Here is a 15,350-nt window from a genome sequence, read left to right as displayed (position 1 = left end):
TTGCTCTTCAGGGCCTTAAAGTCATAATCGAGATAACATTGTGCCATCAACTTTAATTGCTGTTCCATCAGCTGGTGCCCACAACTGGCACAGAGCAAGTGCCAGCTTATTGAATTTATTAATCACTTATATGTGCCACGCATGCCTGTCGGGAACTTAATTCACATGAATGCCCCTCTGTAGCTCTGACAGCACCCAAGAAGTGTGGACACTGAGTATTCTCATTTTGCAGATGCAGAAACTGAGCCTGAGGGTTCGTTATACTCTGAAGGCCTCCAGCAGGGGACCTGTAGACCTTAGGTTGCTTTAGAGCCTGGGTCCTAATCACCGCACTGTCTTGCCGGGTGCTCTACTTGCTTAGTGGACTTGACTTGCTCTTCGACCCAATATAAGATGGCAGGTGGCATCTTCTAAGTATTTGTCACTGTAAATATTCCAATATATGGTGATGCTAGACAGTGACAAACAAATTAAACTTTAGAAACAAATTATAAGCATTAATTCTTAGAATACAATAATGCTCTGGTGATCAGTCTCAATTTGAAATTTTTGCAAGACATGAATCATACTCTTGGAAGCATTATCAGAGTAAATTGAGGCAAATGTCCTAAGGAAGCCAGTTCATCCCAATCCACACTGATTCTGAATTTCCAATTTTGAAAATTTACCTGTGGACTTTTTAAGTCTTATGTGTTTGCTTGAACATAGAGTCATTGGATCATGTGTTCCAACTTTGATCTTGTATACCTTTTATAATCCCTGTATAAGAGTCATCACTCCTAAGCCTTGACTGAGAGTCCAGGAGAACCACTAGTGGGTGTGGGGAGCAGCTCCCTCCTGGTGGTTCTAGAGACAGATGTAGTTTAACCTGTATGGAAAATTTCTCACTAAGTTCAGACCAGAACCCAGTAGTGTTGAGTGATATATCTTGGGGAATGAAACTGGTTTTCTAGGTGATTATCAGTGTGGTGCCTGCATCAAAACTTGTGAGGATCTTAGAAAAAGAGAGACTCTTGGGTCCATCCTTTCCCTGGAGATTCGGGTTCAATAAATTTGGGGTCAGACCTGGGAACCTAATGTCTGAAAGTATCCCAGAGGTTCTGATGTGTGGTCACGTTTGGAATCTGGTTTTATGTTATAGCTACTTAGATATAGAGATAGGTGTCTATGTTTGTATGTGTGCATACATACACCTGTTTATATATGAAAAGAGTATTTTTGAAGGTCGTACAAGTAACTACTAATGGTGGTTTCCTAAGGGCATAGAATAGTGTGCTAATTTGAAGTGCTTTTCACTGTATATCCTTTCCTACTAGTCTAAATCTTTTACTAGGTGGAAACCTTTAAGGAAAAAAAAAGGTATATACCATTTTTTGAGGATATAAATAGAATGGGAAAATAATAAAACACTATGATACTTTATATACTAGATACATAAATATATACAGGTATGGTAAAAATGTCTAGAAGGATAACCACTGGAATCTGAGTTATAGTATTCCCACTGACTTTCAACTTCCTTCCTTATGCTTTTCTGTACTTGAAAAAGTATTGCCACTCAGATATTTGAATGATAGCACATATGTTTGCTGAGCACTGGCCCAGGGCACTGGGAAGCAGCTCTAAATGAGGATGATATATGTCTACTATCATGGAATGAGCAGTTAGATAAAGTGACAGTTGCTTTGTGTAAAGAAAATGTGGTATCGGTCGGTGAGAAAGTAAGAATTTACTTTCTTACTTTCTGACTGAGTTTGCTTTAGAATAAGAAATCTCAGTCACAGTTTGATAAATTCTTTAGGATTTGAGTTTAGTTTGTCAATTGTTAATTGTGTTGTGGGGTGTGTGGAAGATTGCTGTGTTCTGTTATTTACAAGGTTATTATGTCTTTACAGTAAGAGCAGGTTAAATTGTTTTATTTTTTTGCAGCTCTTGAATTTGTGTGAGGCTGAAGATTCAGCTTTAACCAAGTTGCCCTGTTATAAAAGCCTTCCGTCACTCGTTCCTTTGCGAATTGCAGCATTAAGTAAGTTAATGTAAATCTGAAGCAAATGACTGGGTACAAAAGTGAAAGGGGACAGTGGCCTATTTTTGTTCATTTTTTGGCTTTTTATATTTTTAATTTTAATTATAATTTTTTATTCACTTCCAGAAATATTTTTATGTCATTTTTAAGTTGGGATTAAAAAATGTGTATATTTATCAAACTATATAATGCTATGGCAACAGATTATTAGGATTTAAATCATTTTTACCTATAGTAAACTATGGAATTTACTCTGTAGTAAACTCTTTATAATTCTCTTATGAATCTAATATTCTGGTTTAGGAGTTGCCATACTATTCAAATAGTGCCGTTTTCATCTGCATCGAAGTATATATACAGTAGATACATGACAACCTTTGTAGACTTTGTAATGATTCAGAGGCATTTGAGAACCCTACTGTCTGAAGGCTTTCATGAACAATGTCAGTTATCAGTGTTTAGCATGGGAATTGTGCAAAGTTTAGGATAATGCTCAGTCAGTGCTCACCCTTGTATTTAGGAACAGTCATCCGCACCTACCTTGCCCTTTTTTGGTAAATAAATACCCAGTACAAGTTTTTTTAGTTGACTTTGTCTCTTACTTTGTTGCTATTTATATCCTAAATAAAATATTGCCAGAGTCCTTGAATTAGTGGCAGAGAAGCAGAGACAGAGACTGTTGTACCCAGGCCTGAGGACAGGGCTGGGCTGTTTGAGACATCACAGGCCAGAGTGAGGGTGGTATGCCGCAGGGGCTTTTGGCAGCTTTGAGCTTTTCCTCTTGGGGTTTTTCTTTGGGGTGCCTCTCATTCATTCCTGGTAGCTAATATGGGCATTACTCTGGCAAGAATGTTATCTTTTAACATAGGGTTGAGATGTGTCCCCTTTCCTAAGGATATTTGTATTTTCAAAGCCTTTAACCCTGTAAGCTGGGAGGAGGCTGCCTGATTAGACATGGATAGTGGAGAGAAGCCAGGCTGTGTGTGTCTGTTCCTTTCATCACCCGAATTCAAGGCTGTGCCCTCGGCATGAATTCAGCATATGTCTGCCCGCAGGTCAGCCATGCTCACCCTATATGAAGACATCTTGGGGGTAGCAGTGTCAGTGGGGATCCCTTTTATTCCCCCTTAGGTCCTCTTTCTCCTAGCTGGAGAGTGTAAGATTTATCACGGCTTGTCTGGCAGGCTGTTGATTTCACTCTTACGTAATGTGAAATCTGGCCTCAGGAAAGACAAAAGAAGACCATGTGTTCTTTTGTCTTTCCTGAGGCCAGATACTAGGAAAAAGGTATATTTTTTGTTGGTTTGTAAGAGCCTTTACACAAAGAAATTGTTCATGTATTTTCAGGTTAATAATGAAATCGTATTGATTTTTCTCCCTAAAGATGCGCTTGCTGCCTGCAATTACCTTCCTCAGTCCAGAGAGAAGATCATTGCTGCACTCTTCAAAGCACTCAATTCCACGAATAGTGAGCTCCAGGAGGCCGGAGAGGCCTGTATGAGAAAGGTGAGTGAGCGGGATATGTCTGTGTGCGCACGCGTGTGTGGTATGTGTGATTCCGCCTTAGTTCTTTCTGTTTACCTTGTCTGTGTGCCTGGGAGTCTGCCTGTGGTTAATAAAAACTGGATTGTAATGATGTCTCTACCTCTTCTATAGTCATACTGAACTTTTACAAATTTTAAACAGTAATGACTAATCTTTCTCATTTCATCAGCTTCTGAAGTATATGTGGTTAATATTCCGTTTTCCCAAGGGAAGACAAAAACTTACTAGAGTTGCATATGTGTTTCCTTCTGCTATAAAGTATATTTGTTATCTGTTTTCATTTGTAAACTTTCTTTTTAAATAGTTTTTAGAAGGTGCTACCATAGAAGTAGATCAAATCCATACACATATGCGACCTTTGTTGATGATGCTGGGGGATTATCGAAGCTTGACGCTGAACGTTGTGAATCGTCTGACTTCAGTTACTAGGCTCTTTCCAAACTCCTTCAATGATAAATTTTGTGATCAGATGATGGTAAGCCAAATGCATGTAAATGTACTCTGTAATAAACAAGAAAAAAAATGTTCAATAAGCAATATACTTACACAGTTTAAAATTTAAAGGATATGCTGTGAAAAGCCTCCCTCCCTCCCTGTCCTCCAACTCCCTACCCCCTTCTCGAAGACACCCCATTTTAATGGTGTCCTGCATGTCCTTCTAGAGATGTTTTACATTGTAATAGAAGATATATATATAATTTCGTTTCTCACAAAAGGAAGCATGATATACACACAGGTTTTAACTTTTTCTATTCACCGCCCCATCATTTTATGTCAGAACATAAAGTGCTTCTTCATTCTATTTTATGGTGACTTAATATTTTATTGTATGGACATGCCATAATTTATTTAACCATTCCTCCACTGATGACCAATCAAGATTGTTCCCATTATAGACGATGCAGTGAAAAACTTGCAAGAACTCTAGAGGTTCTTTAGGTTTTTAGAATTATCAACGAAATCAGTATGCAAATAAAATATTAGTTTGGCAGTGTTTAAATTTGAAGTGTTGGCAGATGAAGGAAGTTCTGCTATTAACTTTCTTATGTATTCAATACTAGACATTTATAAACAACTTGTTAACTTAGGATTTTAGGGTACGTTACTATAAAACATGCCTTTGGCCATTTAGATATTTTCAGATACTGGATGTGTTATTTATTTTTTGATATACCTTCTCCCTAGCCGTCAATAGGAATGAGTAGATAGCTAGATTTAGGTATAGAGTGGAAGGAATGTAGATATACGTGTGTATGAAAACCTCCCAGCTTTTTACTTCACCTGCTGGTTTCTTTATAGGCTGGTTTCTTTATAGACACATGAAAAATGAACAATGACCAAAACACTTAACTGGGAATTGATAGTATTATGATTGGTCCTAAAAATTGTAATGATGCCCTAATAGTAGAGTAAAATTGGGAAATGTATTATATGGAAGCAATTTTCCAAATTGGAAGACTCCTTCCCCTTAAGCTTCCAAATATACATAATACACATACTTACCTACCAGTTTACACACATACAGACATTCATGAGTGTGGTTAAAGTAAGTGAAATTGCATCACCTCCTAATTAGAGCACGAGTATATACTCTATCTTACATGATATAACTCTTGGTGCTTTCAGATACGAGATCTGTGTGTGTGTTCTCAATGTCCTAATATTTTTGTATTTGTCTCCTTTTTGAAATGAGTGTCTCTTACCTCTGTCAGCTGTCCTCTCTTAGTGTCTGCATGCTTGCCTGAAACAAATTTGGTGGGGTTTTTTTTGCATTTTTTGTGTGTCTCCACCCTCCTCAATTTAACCCGTCAGGTCTGCTGTGAGCTTGGAATTCATTCAGTAAACACTGTTACCTAGATTTTTTTAGAACAGTGTGAAGAGAACTGTCTCACTATCTAGTTTCTGACTAAGGCCAGCAGTGTCTTTACCTGTAATAAAGTGCATGAGCTTTGTGTTTCTGGTTTGTTTCAGGGGATTGTTTTTTCTTCTCTGGCATTATAGCGGCTTTCTGAGTGGTTGAAAGTCCTCTAAAAGCAGAGAGTGTTGATGTGCTTGGATAAAGAATGATTAAAGCTGCTGTTCATTGTAGCCATTTTCATCTACCAGCCATCTCATCTGACTCCAGCTTGGACCTGTGTTGATGCTGTTTTGTGTTTGTGACTCAGGTCTTGCTGACCTATCCCATGCCCACTGTGCTCTGCCAGGTGTGGTGACCAAGGACACATTTGCCCTTATTTAGTCACGTCCTTTAGAACTGTTCACTTAGCCTATTTTTCCTCATACGATGTGCTTTTGAGGCTAACATCTCAAGCCTTTATCATGATGTTCAGAGACACCTTACTCTGCAGGGTGGGCATTCATAGAAACAACCCTGGACATTTTCCTTTCATAGAATTTGAATGGCTTGACATTTGGTCTTGAAGTCTCTCTTTTGATTAGTTGTTTTGGATATCTCCTTATCAAACTAAAAATGAATTTTATATACCAATTAGCATTTTTTTTTCTTTTGGGACAGCCAAAAGTAGAATGAATGGTAATGTAGTTGGCCATTTTCTGCACCTTTAATTTTGTTGCTTTTATGTCTTGGGATAAATAGCTATTCTAATAAGATACAGGTTTCATGAACATACATTCTGGTGATATCTTTTAAGGAATTTTACTGGTAAAATGTTGTTAGCTTAGTGTACTTTGTTTCTTGAAGAAATGTGTGTTGTTTTAGTGTTTTTCCAATGTGTGTTCTTTGGAACATTGGCCCTGCAAAATGTAGGTTTTTTATGAAAAACAGCTTGTTGGCTAAGTAAGTTTGGGAAAAACACAGCTTACTGTATTCTCCTCTTGAAGTTTTACATTAAAGCCTCAGAGAAAGTGTATAGATGTATTTAAGCCATCTGTCCCCAAGCCTGTTTTACCGTGGAGTCTTTTTTGAAGCAATTTGTTAACTTCCTGTAGAATATCAGTGTTTTGAAGAACAAGTTAGACAGTGTAGGATAGTGAAGATACTTCTCTTATTTATTTGGATGCTCTTGTTGTGGTCTTAGTTGTAGGCTCCAAGGGCTAATCTGCCGGGTTTTGCTGGACACCATGGCTGGGACCCTGACTATCATATGTCTGGGTCAGGCCACAGTTGCTTTGGGCTCAAGGATCTCTCTCCACGCTCTAGTGGCAGAACATAGCCTATCACAGAACAATTGCCCTCATTCTGCACAGAAGGAAATTGCTACCTATCTGTGCTAACGGCACAGCCTCTCACCAGGTGGCAGCCATGCTCATCTTCACCAGCCCTTCCCCTGGGGTCCCTTTGTGCTTGTTATCCTCAGCCATAGTGGCCACCTTTCTGTTTCTGGCTTTAGGGACTTTGTCCCTTCTTTTCTCTGCCTGGAGTGCCCTTTCCTTGTGCTTCTGGCATGTGTGCCTTAGCAGGGCCCTCCCTGGCCTCCTCAGTCCTGTAAACCTGGTTCCTGTTATCCCTTCACAAGCCTTACCGTAACTGTGGTTCCATACAGCATGCATCTGTATTTTACCTTGTTCTCGCTGGAACCTGAACTCCACGAGGAGGGATGATGTCTGCCCACTCATTTCTCTACCCCAAGTCCTAGCATAGTGCCTGCAGAACTCAGCAGCTGCGACACAGAGTAACACAGTAATATGACAGTAGTGATGAGGGACACTAGCGAACATCCTGATATTGGAATGGCCGTGTTTTGGGATGTTTTCTCTTGTAGCAGGGTATATTCAGCCTGTGTATAGCACATAAACAAATGCCAATTATTCTCACCACTAGTTTGATGGTTGGGCTATTTCAGTAATAGAAACACTGCTGTTCTCACATTAAATATGATGGAAATTAATGATTGCATGTGAATTTTTACCTAAGAACAGCATTTTGGAATTGAAATGCTCCTGTTGTGAGGAAGAAATGTCTAAGGATTTATTATTATTTTTTTAACAGCAACATCTGCGAAAGTGGATGGAAGTGGTGGTCCTCACCCATAAAGGGGGCCAGAGGAGCGACGGAAACGTGAGTGACTTGTTTGTTTCTGGGAAGGGCCACCCTGCCTGGGCGCTGCCGTTACCAATGTTAATATCGGAGCAGTGCTTTTAATTAAAATGCCGGTCAGAAATCTAGTTTTATATAATTATAGTTCATTTAAATTATAAAATGTATTTTAGTAGCATTGTATTTTTTTTTCCTTAATTGTTGAAAAAATTCCTTTTTCTGTTTCTTTAAAACTTCTTTTGTTCACTTTAATATGACGTTTTTGTTGAGAATTCTGGGAAGCTTGAAATGTTAGTATTTCAATTTTACTAGTTTCGCTTTAAAATGTATAAAGTGTATTTTCTAGACTGTTCTTGGCAGCTGCTGTTTGCATGGTGGTGCATTCTCAGCTGTTGTTTTTCATTGCTTTCCGTCATCATCGCCTCATAAAACCAAATAGAGATTTTAGGACTTAAGAAACCATTAAGGAGAATGTAATAAAGCATCCCATAAAAAATAAAAGAATTTATGTTTTCTGGGTCTAAACCTCCCACTCCAATTGTTTGCCAAAAGTCAAATGGCCAGTACTTCAGAACACATTTTTATGGTTTTGAGGGAAAACCACCTAAGTTAAATCTTTTTAAGTGTCCGGTGTTGGTCATTAAAGACTCTGTCTCTTAAAAATGAATGGTTCTTGCTGTTTTGACTCTAATATTACTTGTATATGTTATTATTCTTGTAAAATATTTTTTAAGTTGATGCTTGTCCTGTCAGTGAGGTTGTGTTTTCTGTACGTTCCTGTTTCGTCCGGTGAAATTGTACAGCGGTATCCTGATGAGGGAATCCGGTAGCGCGTCACAGGCATAAGTTACCGTGGCTTTTGTCCTCCGTGCCTATTTGTCAGATGCTGTGCTTCATTCCAACCTGATTTTTTTTTTTTGGCTTTCTTATGCTTTGTTTTGACCATTGTGTGTCAAGTGTTTTATTTATGTAAGTCTTGTTTCCTGCTGCTTCTAAAGAGCCAACTAAGCAAAACTAAACCAAGATTTTTAACTTTTTTTAGGAGTGTTATGCCATCCATGACCTCTTTAAAGGTTTGTTATTTATGTAAACAGGAAAAAAAATTAGGGAGTCTCCGTGGGGGAGAGCAGAGTGTATTTTAAGAGCATAAGCTCTTGGGAGTAGGTGCAAGTGCCTCTGCTTTTTCGCCCCGTCTTTCATCTGTTAGCTATTTTTGCTCTAAATTTTTTATTTGTTTTTATAGTAAGCTGGTAATTATCTGAAACACATAGCCAGATCTAGAATAAATGTTAAAAAACCTAGTGGGTCGATGAATGACTTCTGTTAGGTCAAAAAGAGTTCACAAACTTTTATACCAAGTTATTCAGAGGGGTTGGGAGTGGGGCATTTGTACAGGGGATGGAGTGGTGGGTTTGGGAAGTCCTTGAGCTCTTGCTGAATGAAACATGCTGGTTGTCGGATGAGTGTATTCCCCGGGCAGCCTGGGAACATCCAACTGTGTGTGGGGTCCGCAGGCAGCACGGCCATGCTCCGTCGCCTCAGCCCCGGGCCAAGCGCCTTTCTGCTCCTGAGCGCTGGTCATTTTTTATGGATGCTGTCCAGGACTAGGAATGGGTCTTGGAAAGTAGTTTGTTCCTATTTGGTCAAATCCCCAAATTACGTGGCCTCATTGATAAACTATAACTGAAGACATATTAAATAGTTACTAAAAAGAAATAAAAGCCCCTCTGTAATGTTGCACACCCCCGATGATCAGAGCTTTGCACCATCATCATATTTAGGAAGGTTTGCCTATTTAGCATTGAACTTACAGGACAGAACTCATGACCACCTGTTATGCCATATCTGTACACACACACACATACACACACACACACACACAACTTCATAAGGTGCCCAGGTGTCTGGTCATCATGGCTGTGGGTTCTTCTGAGCGTGGGGGCCTCAGGCAATTGATAGGGCTTAAGCCCCCAGGACTCTCCTAATTTTAGCTGGGAAAGAGGTTTTTTTTTAATGTCTTAGCACTTCACATAAAATCTTGAATTATTCACTCTAAACAAATCAGTTTTTAAATGTGTTTGCATACAAAAAGGTCTTACAGTTTCTCCCCCTAGACAAGAATTCCAAAATTCTTGTTTTTTTTCTTTTTAATTGATTTACTGAAGGAATACACTCTATTCGACACAATCAGAAGGGCTGTTTGACATCTGAAGGGTGGAAGGTGTTTTTTTTGCTGTTGAGCATTTATTAATGTGTGCTTTCTGATAATTGTGTCTTTACTGTCTTGTTTACCCCAATAATCCTTACTGTATATGAGTATATGGGAAGTTTTTGTGTAAATAACATAAATAGAAAAAAGATGATTTTCCTCCCCATCCTCAGGAAAGCATTTCAGAGTGCGGGAGATGTTCCTTGTCTCCATTCTGTCAGTTTGAGGTGAGAACAACCTATTAATAGTCAGTTTATGACTTGCAATGTGAAGAACAGTTTATATTTTCTTTTCTTTTCTTTTCTTTTTACCTTTTTGTTGCCTTTTTTCATGCTGTAATTTTTGTTTTGGTTCAGCCTGCCATGGAAGGGGTAGAGGTGAGAATTTCAGTAGAGGCTCAGGAGGGGGTCGTGGTCATATTTGGTTTTGCTGTGACTTGTGGTTCTGTGATGGACAGAGTGCTTTGTGCCTTTGAGTGCAGTGAGCCGTATTGTCTGTCTGTGGCAGAGTTGTATTAGTATCATTGCTGTGAACTGTCCGGGTGACACGCATGTTTTCTATTAGGATGTTTTTAAGCAAGATTCTAAGTTCTTTGGTTTTCTACATGTTAGAATTGCAATGTCTCCATATTTAATATTCAGTTGGATATTGCTATCATGATGTTCATATGAACTCATACATCTAACAACATCCGGAGAGGAAACTCCACAAAGGATATATTATACCTGGAACTGGGAGGAGTTATATATTTTGTCGCACTACTGACTGACTGCCTTGAATATAGAACTTCATTGCCTGCCCGCACCCAAGCCCCTGCATTTCTCGCCCACCACACTGATGTAGTCATGACACTGTGACTTTGGGCAGTCAAACTCTGAGCTTTCCCTCTTTTCGTAAAATGGGGATGATAATATCTGTCATTCCTGTCTTTCAGTGGTGTGAAGACCAAAAGAAGTGATTTTGTAACAGTGCTTTGAAAAAGAAAAACCATGGTATAAAAGTACCATTGTTAGAATGTTATTCTAATTTCAGGGTAGAACTTAGTCTGTCCCAAGATTTGAGAACTTTGTAGAAGAGAACTCTAGAGGTGGCATGGAGGCGACACCAAACTGATTTTCCTTATCAACTTATATCATCACTCTTTTGCCTTTTGGTTTAAAGAAGCATTTTGGGAAGTATCTCAAATGCTGCTGAGATGTGGTCCCTCACAGCTAGTGTTTATCATCCCCATTTTACTGCGTGTAGAGTAAGGACTGTCCAATTGCACACCATGTAGGATGGTGCATCAGGGAGTCTTCCCTTCCCTGTGGTCATAGGGAATTATATTGAATTGCAGACACAAAACTGGGGAACTGAAACTGAGAAGAGAAAGTTGGAATGACACTCAGAGCAATTGGCCACTGAGCTGTTAGCACATTAAAAGGTGCAAAATTCTTGGTGTTTCACATTTTTCATATGATTCCAAAGAAAGCAGTTTGTCGGCTTTATTTTTAGGCCTAATTGACAAACACTTAGTATCATGATCAGTTATTTATTTGCTATGTAATTTCCAGGGTAGTTAAGTATTTTTTAAGGACTTTGTGATAAGTTTTGAGGCAAAACAAATCTTTGTCCTCAGAGCTTAGTGCGTTGGGAAGACCCCGTGATGTCACAGCAAACCGAGGGAATCCTAACACTCTCAGAGCTATGGGCATGATCATCCCCTCCTCCGTGAGGGGCCAGCCGAGGCTACCTGTAAGGTCACCTCCACCACTTGTCAGTGTGTGAGAAAACAAACACAGCACAGTCACGTCAGGTATACACAGTCAGCTCCCTCTACCCTCCACTGACAGATAAAATCTGAAGGCCAAGGGCAGTTAGTCTCCTTATCCACAGCTATGCTGTGAGATCGGTAAGTCGTGCTTTATAGACATTAACTTTGCTTCTGGTGGCCTTGCGGATGTACCTAGACCGTAGCAGGGCCTGTAGGAATGTTGTATCTGTAGCCAGCAAAATTAATTGGCCTATTTTGTAATTTCTGGTTTTCTTCATTAGGAAATGAAAATTTGTTCAGCAATTATAAACCTCTTTCATCTGATCCCAGCTGCACCTCAAACTCTGGTCAAGCCTTTGTTAGAGGTTGTGATGAAAACAGAACGGGCTATGTTGATTGAGGTAATGGTCAAACTTAGGATTAATTCTGATCCTTTCTCTGTCCGTTGCTTATAGTATTTTCATGTTATATTTTAGATGTAGTACTCTAACAGAGTAAAGATGCTAGACATTAATATTTGCTATGGTTGTTAGCATACTCCAGTTACAAGGGAGAGAAATGCATACTTCTACTGCATTAGGTCTGTAGACCAAGAGCAGCCTCCATCCTTGAGAATAAGCATTTTCACCACATATTTTCTAGGCCGGCAGTCCCTTCAGGGAGCCTCTGATCAAGTTTCTGACTCGGCACCCCTCGCAGACTGTGGAACTGTTCATGATGGAGGCAACGCTGAACGACCCCCAGTGGAGCCGAATGTTTATGGTAAGGGTGTAAGGAGCTGGCAGCCAAACCCGCAAATTTTTATCGGCCAGTGTGCTCAAAAATCTGAAACTTATCTCTCACTGTTCAGTGTCAGGCTTTATTTTTCTATAACATGTTTGAATATTAGAAACATTGTGTATATGAAGAGTTCAGCTTCAGGAATCTCTCTCTGTAAAATTTTGGTAGTGGTAACGAATGAACTGCTAGGACTATCAAAAGCTTAGAAAGTGTGATTACTGTTAAAAAAGGATTTTTAAAAAGGGTGCTTACAGTGTTTTATTTTTTCTGGCCTGCCTAAAGAGATTTAGAAAGAATCTTAGAGTTTATTTTGCATCTGAACGTTTGTGATTTTTTTTTTTTTAAGCTAAAAACAGCTTGTTTTGTTTTTAGAGTTTTTTAAAACACAAAGATGCCAGACCTCTGCGAGACGTGCTGGCAGCTAACCCCAACAGGTTCATCACCTTGCTGCTGCCCGGTGGCGCCCAGACCGCGGTGCGCCCCGGCTCGCCCAGTGCCAGCACAATGCGCCTGGACCTTCAGTTTCAGGCCATCAAGGTAGCGTCTCTTCATTAGACACCAGAAATCTTAAAAGTTTAGTCAAGACAGAACCTGCCAGTTCCCTAATTGTCTCTTCTTTGACAGATCATAAGTATCATAGTTAAAAATAATGACTCCTGGCTGGCCAATCAGCATTCTCTGGTGAGCCAGTTGAGACGCGTGTGGGTCAGTGAAACCTTTCAAGAAAGACACCGGAAGGAGAACATGGCTGCCACAAACTGGAAGGAGCCCAAGCTGCTGGCCTACTGTCTGCTGAATTATTGCAAGTGGGTACATTTGTCATGCTTCACATCAAGTGACTTGTTCTGTCCAATAAGCTAAACTGGAGCCTCTCTCCTAATTTGTGTATAGCTGTGGTTCATTGGATGTGTGTAGTCAGAATGTTGTAGAGTGGGTTATAACATAGCTGTTTAAAAGACGAGTCAGAGATAATACATAGTTATGAAACTTGCCAGAATTTAATCTATGTTCCGTTTGGGCCTTCAGAAGGAATTATGGAGATATAGAATTGCTGTTCCAGCTGCTCCGAGCTTTTACTGGTCGTTTTCTGTGCAACATGACGTTCTTAAAAGAATATATGGAGGAAGAGATTCCTAAAAACTATAGCATTGCACAAAAACGTGCCCTATTTTTTCACTTTGTGGACTTCAGTGACCCTAACTTCGGAGATGAACTGAAAGCCAAGGTGAGTCCCACTGTTAGGCAGTAGAAGCCACAGGTGTTTGAGCTAATCGTCTAAGGAACCAGGGACACTTTTTATCTTCTGTGTCTATTTTGATGCTTAAATATAGCCTGGACCATTTATGAGGAAAATGTCATTGTTGGGAAACATAAGGCAGATCCAGCAGTGAACCAGTGTTGAAAAGTAGTTTGTTAGTTTCCCTGTTTTTAGAAAATGACTTGTTTGAGATGAGAAGAGTAAACCAGGCTGACATCTGTTTTCCCCAGGTTTTTAACTTACTTTTCATGTTGACTGTTTGAATAAAAATGAAGATTATCCGTTGCATAGATAGAGTTCTTAGATAGAACTTGATAGAGTTCTGACTTTATGGGTTTCAGTAGGACCAAACTGGTGGGTCCGCCCACCTTATTAAAGAAATAAAGAGCATGACTTTGTTTTCCTTCTCTATCATTCTAAAATTGTTTTTGTAGGTTCTGCAGCATATCTTGAATCCTGCTTTCTTATACAGCTTTGAGAAGGGGGAAGGAGAGCAACTCTTAGGACCTCCCAATCCAGAAGGCGATAACCCAGAAAGCATCACCAGTGTGTTTATAACCAAGGTGGCTAACTAACAATGCATTGGCATGAAAAGTAACTTGGCAGATGAGTGTGTGTGAGTGAGATGGGTTCATTGAAATAAGCTTAATTCCCAAGGGTTTTATTTTTCGTGATTGCATTAGTCTGTAGCAGAACATTATACACAGTCCCCTTTATCCTCGGGGGTATACGTTCCAAGAGCCCCCAGTAAATGCCTGAGACCGCGGATAGTACCGAAGTCTATATATTCTATTATTTCCTATACATACTCACCCATGATGTTTAATTTATAAATTAGACACAGTAAGAGATTAGCAATGATAATAAAATAGAACGGTTATAACAATGTGCTGTAATAAAAGTTATGTGAATGTGGTTTCTCTCCAGTTATTTTTATATTTTTCAGTCTAAACCTATTCCTGAATCTGTGTGACCACCTTTCCTTACTTGCAGTTAATGGCTTGGTGTCATTCATTTCACAGAATCCCTTGCTGAAGTCTTTGTATAGGTTCAGTGCTTTCTGGCACAATATGTTGCCATCGATTGGAACACATTTTCTGCTCATGTCTTCCACCCACAAATTTAATGTCTTATCCATCTTAACTAAGCACTTATCACATACTATGGCTAACTTTTGCATGAGGTACAATGGCAAAACTAGTTCGAGTTTCCTTTTTTATTTTCACAATTTTACAGATACAAGATTCTTTCTTATTGTAGATCTTAGCAACCTAAGCATGGCATAGTTTTCCTTGTTAAGTCTATAATTTTTACTTTTTCACTTAAAGCACATTATGGCTACTTTTTGGCATATCTGAATTGCCAGCATCACTACTCTTTGAGGTTATTATTAAGTAAAATAAGGGCGACTTGAACAGAAGCATTGTGATACCTCAATAGTGGATCTGATAACTGAGACAGCAGCTCTGTGACTAACTGGCGGGGAGTGTCTTCGGCGTGAAGACGCCGGACAAAGGGATGGTCCATGTCCTGGGTAGGATGAAGCGGGGTAGTGAGAGATATCATCGTGCTACCCAGAGTGGCACACAATTTAAAATTTATGATTTTTTTCTGGAGTTTTTTATTTAATATTTTCAGAATGTAGTGGGCTGTGGGTAACTGAAACCATAGAAAGTGAAATCATGGATGAGGACAAGGGTTGGACACTACTATATTATAATTTTTATTAGTGAAATTTTTTATTTTTATTTATTATTATTTATGCCTATAGCACCTAGTTTT

At 39.3% G+C, this 15,350-nt stretch overlaps 1 protein-coding gene across 1 annotated transcript in view; it reads left to right on the top strand.

The window, feature by feature from the left end:
* Positions 1–15,350, top strand: part of TRRAP (transformation/transcription domain associated protein) — a 128,740-nt gene that overhangs the window by 48,543 nt on the left and 64,847 nt on the right. Inside the window, exons 28-37 of the mRNA XM_039880325.1 lie at positions 1,930–2,026; positions 3,411–3,532; positions 3,876–4,046; positions 7,521–7,589; positions 11,812–11,931; positions 12,173–12,292; positions 12,683–12,847; positions 12,935–13,116; positions 13,337–13,535; positions 14,003–14,131. Coding sequence (XP_039736259.1) covers positions 1,930–2,026; positions 3,411–3,532; positions 3,876–4,046; positions 7,521–7,589; positions 11,812–11,931; positions 12,173–12,292; positions 12,683–12,847; positions 12,935–13,116; positions 13,337–13,535; positions 14,003–14,131 — 1,374 coding nt within the window. The remainder of the gene's footprint in view (positions 1–1,929; positions 2,027–3,410; positions 3,533–3,875; positions 4,047–7,520; positions 7,590–11,811; positions 11,932–12,172; positions 12,293–12,682; positions 12,848–12,934; positions 13,117–13,336; positions 13,536–14,002; positions 14,132–15,350) is intronic.

Source organism: Pteropus medius, unplaced genomic scaffold (genome assembly GCF_902729225.1).
Source record: "Pteropus medius unplaced genomic scaffold, Ma_sr-lr_union100, whole genome shotgun sequence".
Classification (NCBI taxonomy): Eukaryota; Metazoa; Chordata; class Mammalia; order Chiroptera; family Pteropodidae; genus Pteropus; species Pteropus medius.
The sequence above is the reverse complement of the archived record's forward strand: the minus strand, read 5'-3'. Positions and strand labels throughout refer to the sequence as shown.